The sequence below is a fragment of the Panthera leo genome, chromosome B4 (assembly GCF_018350215.1).
Source record: "Panthera leo isolate Ple1 chromosome B4, P.leo_Ple1_pat1.1, whole genome shotgun sequence".
Taxonomy (NCBI): Eukaryota; Metazoa; Chordata; class Mammalia; order Carnivora; family Felidae; genus Panthera; species Panthera leo.
This window is the reverse complement of record NC_056685.1, coordinates 115,761,249-115,769,353: the sequence shown is the minus strand read 5'-3', so window position 1 is coordinate 115,769,353 and position 8,105 is coordinate 115,761,249. Positions and strand designations below refer to the sequence as shown.

Sequence of the window (8,105 nt, the reverse complement as noted above, 5' to 3'; positions counted from 1 at the left end):
ATCTCAAATAGCTGAGAATCAAGGAGAATGTTAATTGATGGGAATACAGGTTTAAAAGCATATTATGTAAAATCATAAAATCGCCACTGGAAAATTATAAATAATATTCATTAAATATCCTTCTTTATTATTTAACAATTTTAAGTCTCATGCACGATTTAGTTTTCTAATATATTTTAAGTGTTTAAGTTTTGAATTTTAACTTTTCAACTAAATTCTTAAGAGCAGATTTAACCTTATACTTTTCTATACCTTCTCCTCGCTCCCCTGCTTACACAACGACACAACGCTAGTATATGTACTTAGTATTGAATGTACTCAATATCATTTGTGCTCAATATTGAATTCTTTATTGGTATTTTGTTTCTAAAGAATCTTGGCGCTAGATGGGGCGCCTGGGTGGCTCAGTCGGTTGAGCGCCCGACTTCGGCTTAGGTCTTGATCTCAGTCTGTAGGTTCGAGCCCCGCGTCGGGCTTTGTGCTGACAGCTCAGAGCCTGGAGCCTGCTTAGGATTCTGTGTCTCCCTCTCTCTCTGCCCCTCCCCCGTTCATGCTCTGTCTCTCTCTGTGTCAAAAATAAATAAACATTAAAAAAAATTAAGAATCTTTGCGCTAGAATTTCTGAAGTAGCCTGAGCCAATCCTTTTAGATGAGGAAACTGAGGTCCCATAGAAAGAACCTCCATCTGCGGAAGCCTAGTCTACATGAGCTCACCACCAGCTGCCCCGCGCTCTAAATAAAGACCCACACGGCTGTTCAAAATTCATCGCGCCTTTGCTTCCCGGGGAAACTGGCCGAGCGTTTTTCCGAAAACCGTAAAGTGATCGCGCAGAGGGGCGCCAACCCCGCACATGCGTAGAACCATCTCTGCGTATCTCGCGCGCGTGCGCGAGTCGGAATTTTTTGTGGTCCGTACAGTGCTGCAGTGTTCGCTTCCTCCCGGTGCACTTTGAGCGTAGCACCCGGGGGGCTGGTCCTACGGGACAAGATGGAGTTCCTGCAGGTCCTGAAACGCGGGCTGCAGCAGCTCAGCGGCCACGGTGGCCTCCGCGGCTATCTACGAGTTTTCTTCAGGTGGGTGGCCAGAGCCATGCTCTTGGCCTCCGGGACTGGACTTGAGTTAGCTGGTTTCTTGGAAAGAGTCCTGGGCTTGGGTCCTCTTGGAGAATTCGCAATTTTTGTCAAGGACAATCCACCCAGTCTCTACCCGGCTTCCCCAAGACGAAGTGTGTGTTGGGGGGCGGGGGGGGGGGAGGGAGCTGTCTCCTTGAGACAAGATCAAAACCAGGTTTAGAGACCGAGCTGTAAGAGTCGAGGGCGTGTGGGCTGCCCGGCCGGCTTCCTGGAGAGGAGTGAGCTTTGTCCAGTATTCAGTGTGACCTTGGGAAAGTTTTTCCCTTCGCTGGCCTTCAGTTTCCTCTATGCAGTTAAGATCATAATGGTCCCTGCTAGTCCTCACATTCTTTGAATTGGGGGAGCAACATTGTTCGCGGAAACCGAATTGGAGACCCACAATCGAATGAAAGACTGGAGACATTCGAATCATTTTCAGATGAAATACTTTGGCCTCCTGATTTCCTGAGGGTTTTTGCTAACTCCAGTCCTGAAGGTCTAGTAGGGATAATAGATAAAAGTAGTCTTGTAACTTGAAGATATTGCGTGTGTATATTTAGTGTAATTTAAGCATATCGGTTGAGTCTATCTGTCTTTTTTGATCTGTCTTACCTGTCTACGTGGTGCTGGGGGCCACATGAGTAGGGATTCTAGAGCTCTTACCTGAAAGCTTGATTCTTCAACAGTGGGTGGCTTAATCCTGGAGATGAAGGCTAGAAGTGAACAACAGCTACCATCCCCAGATTTCTTCATTTTTCTCGTTGGTGCAGCAGCCTTGACCGACTGAAAGTTGTTATACTCACTGTATTTTGTGTTTTGAACAAAGAATCATTCTAAAATATGTTTTCTTTTGATATTAACAGGGCAAATGATGTGAGGGTTGGTACATTAGTGGGGGAAGACAAATATGGAAACAAATACTATGAGGACAACAAGCAATTTTTTGGTGAGTACAATACTTTTTGATATAAATAATGGGAGTGAGATTGAGACTGGATTTGACTCTGTTTTCTATAATATAGAAATTCCTATAATATACTAGGAGCTTCTTTAATGAGTGTATAAACCAACATACACTTTCTTTTTAATTTCATGGGATTATGTATGTTGTGTGTAAACAGAAATATTTTTACTTAAAAATAATGGCCCATTTCTCCATATTACTAAGTTGGATGTATCTACGGCATTCTTTGGATATTTGTTTGTGTTTTTTCATTTAAAAAAAAAATTTAACATTCTTTTTTTTTTTTTTTTTTATGTTGGTTTTTGTTTGAGAGAGAGAGTGAGTAGGGGAGGGGTGGAGAGAGATTGGGACAGAGAGTTCCAAACAGGCTCCTCACTGTCAGGGCAAAGCCCGACGCTGGGCTTGAACTCACAGATTGTGAGATCATGACCTGAGCCAAAGTCCAGTGCTCAACCGACTGAGCCACCCAGACGCCCAGCAACATTCATTTTAACAGCAACACAATTCTCAACTGTATGGAAGAACCATTATTTTTTCAAACACTTCACTATTGATAGACATTTAGATTGATTGCCTTCAACCTTTTGCTATTAGAAACAATGCTGCAGTGACTTGCTGGTAACTACATCCACATTCATTTGTTTAAATATTCCAAGAATAAATTCCTAGGAGTGGAATTGCTGAGTCTGAGTATGCACATTTAAAATTTTGATGTATATATTGTGAGATTGTTAAGGCTCTTCTCTGTCATCATGGCCTAACTGTGAAATCTTTTCCAAGGTTTCTCCATGTGCCTTCACATTCCCATTCCCCTGCCTCGTTGGATTACACTTTACTATTAGTTACTTATTCTCAAAATTGATTTCTCTAATGGAAGAAGCAAATCTTGAAATTTTATTTTTTTCTGCAGAAAGCTCTATTGTTTCCATTTGATCCAGGGCTTGGGAGAAGGCTCCAGGATGGTGTAGAAGCAACCTAGTGGCTGCCGGGAGAGGCTCAGGCATGCCAGAGGAGCGCCCTCAAAGGCATGGGCTCCAGAGGCTCTTAGTTGCACTTGAAATCTGTATTTCCTTTAATAGATAAGGTCACATTTATTTTGATCTTTTTTAACAAGACTTTTGTTTTCATGTTTATTTATTTTTGCGAGAGAGACAGACAGAGCATGAGTGGGGAGGGGCAGAGAGAGGGAGACCCAGAATCTGAAGCAGGTTCCAGGCTCTGAGCTGTCAGTATAGAGCCTGACGCGGGGTCTGAACTCATGAGCCGTGAGACCGTGACCTGAGCCAAAGTCGGACGCCTAACCAACTGAGCCACCCAGGTGCCCCTATTTTTATCTTTTTAAAATGTTTATTTATTTTTGAGAGAGAGAGAGCATGTGCACAAGCATGATCTGGAAAGGGGCAGAGAGGGGGATAGAAGTGGGCTCTGCACTGACAGCAGAGAGCCAGATTGGGGGCTTGAACTGACAAACTGTGAGATCATGACCTGAGCTGAAGTTGGACACTTAACTGACTGAGCCACCCAGGCGCCCTGAGAAGGTCATATTTAAATAGCATTCCTTGATGTTTGTTGATTATGTATTTACCCAGGAAAATTCTGTAAAGTAAATGCAGATTGCTTTTTGTTTATTGCCTTAAAACCCATTATAGGGATGAATTCAGTATTTTCTATTTGTGGGGTTAGGGGCAATAAGGGAGGGGTGGAAGGAATTAATATTATGCGCTTTTTTGCCCAATGCTAAACTAGGTGTCTGTGTGATATTTAATTTTCATAGCAACCTTAAGATGTAAGTATAATCATCTACTTTTGTTTTTTAAGATTTTTTTTAAAAACATTTTCTTAAAGATTTTTTTAATGTTTTTTATTTATTCAAGCAGAGGATGGGCAGGCAGAGAGAGAGAGGGAGAGAGAGAATCCCAAGCAGGCTGTGCCCTGTCAGCACAGAGCTGGACTCAGGGCTCAAACCCGTGAACCATGATGAGATCATGACTTGAGCTGAAACCAAGAGTTGGACGCTTAAGCAACTGAGCCACCCGGTTGCTCCTAAAGATTTTATTTTTCAATAACCTCTACATCCAGTGAGGATCTTGAACTTAAAACCCTGAGATCAAGAGTCCCATGCTCTACCAACTCAGCCAGCCAGGCAGCACCCTCCCACTTTTTTTTTTTTTTTTTTTTTTTTTTTTAAGGTAAGCTCTGTGCCCATCATGGGGCTCAAACTCACAACTCTGAGTTCAAGAGTCTCATGCTGTACTGACTAAGCCAGCCAACTGCCCTGTATTCATCCACTTTTGATAGGTAAAAAAACTGAGGCTCATAAAATTTGCCTAAAACTCATTAATAATAAGTGACAGAGTATTGATTAGAATCCAGGTTGATGCTCAACTTAAGGACCCAATAGAAATAGTTATTTATTTATTTATTTAAAGTTTATTTTTGAAATTTATTTTGAGAGAGGGATAGCACACAGGAGAGAGGCAGAGAGAGGGAGACAGAATCCCAAGCAGGCTCCATGCTGTCAGTGCAGAGCCCAGTGTGAGGCTTGAACTTACTAACCGTGAAATCATGACCTGAGCCAAAATTAAGAGTCAGACTCTTAACTGACTGAACCACCAAGGTGCTCCAAGAAACAGTTGTGTAAATTGTAGTTAGATCCCCAACTATTTCACAGAAATATGTTAAATAAAAAAATGCAGCCATACTGTTTTGGTGACAGGAGCTATCCTATTTATCTAACCATCATTTATAATGTTTGCTTATTATGTGTGATCACCAGTTTCCAAGAGGATCTCTGGTGGTCATTTAAAAATATTTATATGGAAACATATAATTCAAGTATGATTGCTGTGAGTACATTTCTCCTGCCCCAGTCTCAGGAAGAACAGTTTATTTCCTGAATACCCTTAACAGTTGGAAACACATTCCTTTACTTTCTCCCTTGGCAGCGGTACAGGGGGAGAAGCAAGAGTTCTCCACTGTGGGAAATGCCTGAGTCCCACCCATAGAGTGAGGCTGAGTCCCAGTGTAGGGATTTTGCTCTGGCAGCTGCCGGGCTATTGATGAAAGCTCGCGATACACTTCCTGAGGCTTGTCCTCACTGATATACCCGGGGTGCTATTCCTTTAACGTTTCTTTTATGTGAAAGCACATAAAAGTCTCTTATTAAAAAAAAAAAAAAGTCTTCTTTGATATAGAATTATACTTTTTTTTTTTTTTTAAGGTTGTGTTTATTTCCTCACATCTTTACAAATGTTGATCTTTCCACTCAGGTCGTCACCGATGGGTTATATATACAACTGAAATGAATGGCAAGAACACGTTTTGGGATGTGGATGGAAGCATGGTCCCCCCAGAATGGTAAGCTAAGTCAACATGTTATTTTATTTGGCTTGGCAATTACACAAATATTTATTGAATATCTGTTTGTAAAACAGTCAGTGATCTGAAAGCGTCTGTCCTAGTTACGGTGACTGTAACAAATAACCCTAAAAGTTAGGGTCTTAAAACAACAAGCATTTATTTCTCAGTTCTTATGGGTCAGGAGTTTAGGCAAGTCATAGTCAGACTAGCTTATCTCGGCTCTAGAATGTCAGGTCGGAGACTCAAAGGCTGGATACCAGAATCATCTGAAGACTTGTTCATTTGGTATCTGGCAGCGGGTGCTGGATGTCACCAGGGAGCACAGCTGGGGCTTTGGGCTGGTACACCCTCCGGTGGCCTGCACTGCTTCAGGCAAGTGCTGTAAGAGAAAGCACCAGGCAGAAAGCCATGTGGCCTTAACTGACTTAGTCTTGGAAATTATCCTGTATTGTTTCTGCATTCCGTTGGTTGAGGCAGTTTGAAAACTCTGCCCAAGCTTAATGAAAGAGAACATAAACCCTGTGTCTTAATGGAGGCATGTCAACATCACATTACACGTTGGCGTATATGATGGTGTGGCTGTCTTTGGGGAAAAACAGTATGCCACATTATCACGTGGCTATGGGTGAAGGGAAAAGCAAAACGAATTCTGACTCTGAATATTTGGCAATTGGACTTTAAGCAAGTTCCTTAACCTCTCTGGGGCTTAGTTTTTTCATCTGTAAAATGAGAGCCCTCAAATTCCTTAGGTCTCTAAAAAGTAATTTTATAATATATCTGTTTTGAAATGAAATTCTAAATGGTCTTACGTGGATTATCAAATTTTGTGTAAAATATTTCAAAGCAAAGTACTTCTGTCTGTTTCATAGATTGCTAAAATAATACCACTTGTTTGATACATAATTAAACTCTAGGTATCTGTTATAGTTTGTCTAGAAAATTTCACCAGAAAACTAGAAATAAGTGTATTAGGTTACCTGTGACATTTTATTTAATTGAACTTGATCATCAGAAACTGCTTGAGGCTCTGTTGTGTAGGAACTGGAATAATCTCAAGGGTATTATAAAGACTCGATTAGAAATCCAGGCATATAACATAAGTTAATGAAGTACAGTGTGAGACAGTAGGGAGTAGTGGGGACTGTAAAGGACTGAAAAGCACACATTCCATCAAAGAGGGCAGCAGTGCTATTCATCACTCCCTGGTTCCATCAGCTGAGAATTTGGTCAACGGTTTCTAGATAGGATTTTTCAAGAGAAAGTGGAAATGTGTATTTCAATGGTGAGATTTCTTGTTTTTTAAATGATAATTTAAAATATTTGTCACCCTAAATATGGCACTATCCAGTAGAACTTTTCATGATCATAGAAATATTATATGTTTGTGCTGTCCAATAAGGTAGCCACTAGTCACATCTGGCCCAGGACACTGTGAAATTTAGCTAATGTGACCGAATTAAAGTTTTTATTGTACTTAAATTAATAGGCTACTTGATTGAACAGAACGGTTTTTTAAGAATATATTGTGAACTACTGAAACCAGTACTGCACTGTGTTGTTAACTAACTTGAATTTAAGTAAATTTTAAAAATATATATATTGTGAATTAAGCACATATATCACATTTCACCTACAACCAGTTCTCAGCTTCTACTACTTGGACAAATTAGGAGCATTGACCTATATCAGTGATGTAGTTTGAAGGCCACGATGCAGACATACCTAGTTTCATTATGCTTTGCTTTACTGTGCTGCACAAATCAGAGAAGTTTTTTACAAATTGAAGGTTTGAGGCAACCCTGCCATGAGCAAGTCTGTCGGTGCCATTTTTCCAACACCATATGCTCACATTGTGTCTGTGTATCACATTTTGGTAATTCTCACAATATTTCAAACTTTTCATTGTTGTTATGTTTGTTATGGTGACCCGTAATCAAGTGATCTTTGAGCTTACTGTTGTAATTCTTTTGGGGTGCCATGAACCACACCTATATAAGATGGTGACCTTAGTAAATGTTATGTTCAGACTGCTCCACCAACTGGCCATTCCCCTGTCTTCCTCTCCCCAGGCCTCCCTGTTCCCTGAAACACAATATTGAAATTAGGCCAATCAATAACCCTTCAAAGGCCTTTGAGTGTTCAAGAGAAAGGAAGAGTTGCACATCTGTCACTTTATTACATGTGCTGCTGAAGTGAGCACACATCTGTCACTTTTTTTTTTTTTTAAATTTTTTTTTAACGTTTATTTATTTTTGAGACAGAGAGAGACAGAGCATGAACAGGGGAGGGGCAGAGAGAGAGGGAGACGCAGAATCAGAAGCAGGCTCCAGGCTCTGAGCCATCAGCCCAGAGCCCGACGCGGGGCACGAACCCACGGACCGCGAGATCGTGACCTGAGCTGAAGTCGGACGCTTAACCGACTGAGCCACCCAGGCGCCCCTGTCACTTTAAATCAAAAGCTAAAAGTGATAAAGCTTAGTGAGGAAGGCATGTTGAAAGCCAAGACAGGCTGAATGCTAGGCCTCTTGTGTCAAACAGTTAGCCACGTTGTGAATGCAAAAGAAAAGTTCTTGAAGGAAGTTAAAAGTGCTACTCCAGTGAACACAAGAATGATGAGAAAGTGAAACAGCCTTATTGCTGATACGGAGTAAATTTTTGTGTTCTGGAC

At 41.1% G+C, this 8,105-nt stretch overlaps 1 protein-coding gene across 2 annotated transcripts in view; it reads left to right on the top strand.

Annotated features, from left to right (window-relative positions):
- Window positions 1-903: 903 nt before the first annotated feature.
- Window positions 904-8,105, top strand: part of NDUFA12 (NADH:ubiquinone oxidoreductase subunit A12) — a 29,279-nt gene continuing 22,077 nt past the window's right edge. For both annotated transcript variants that reach the window (XM_042947382.1, XM_042947381.1), the window contains exons 1-3: window positions 904-1,074; window positions 1,977-2,059; window positions 5,347-5,434. In XM_042947382.1, the coding sequence (XP_042803316.1) occupies window positions 989-1,074; window positions 1,977-2,059; window positions 5,347-5,434 (257 nt within the window). In that variant the 5' untranslated portion in view covers window positions 904-988. The remainder of the gene's footprint in view (window positions 1,075-1,976; window positions 2,060-5,346; window positions 5,435-8,105) is intronic.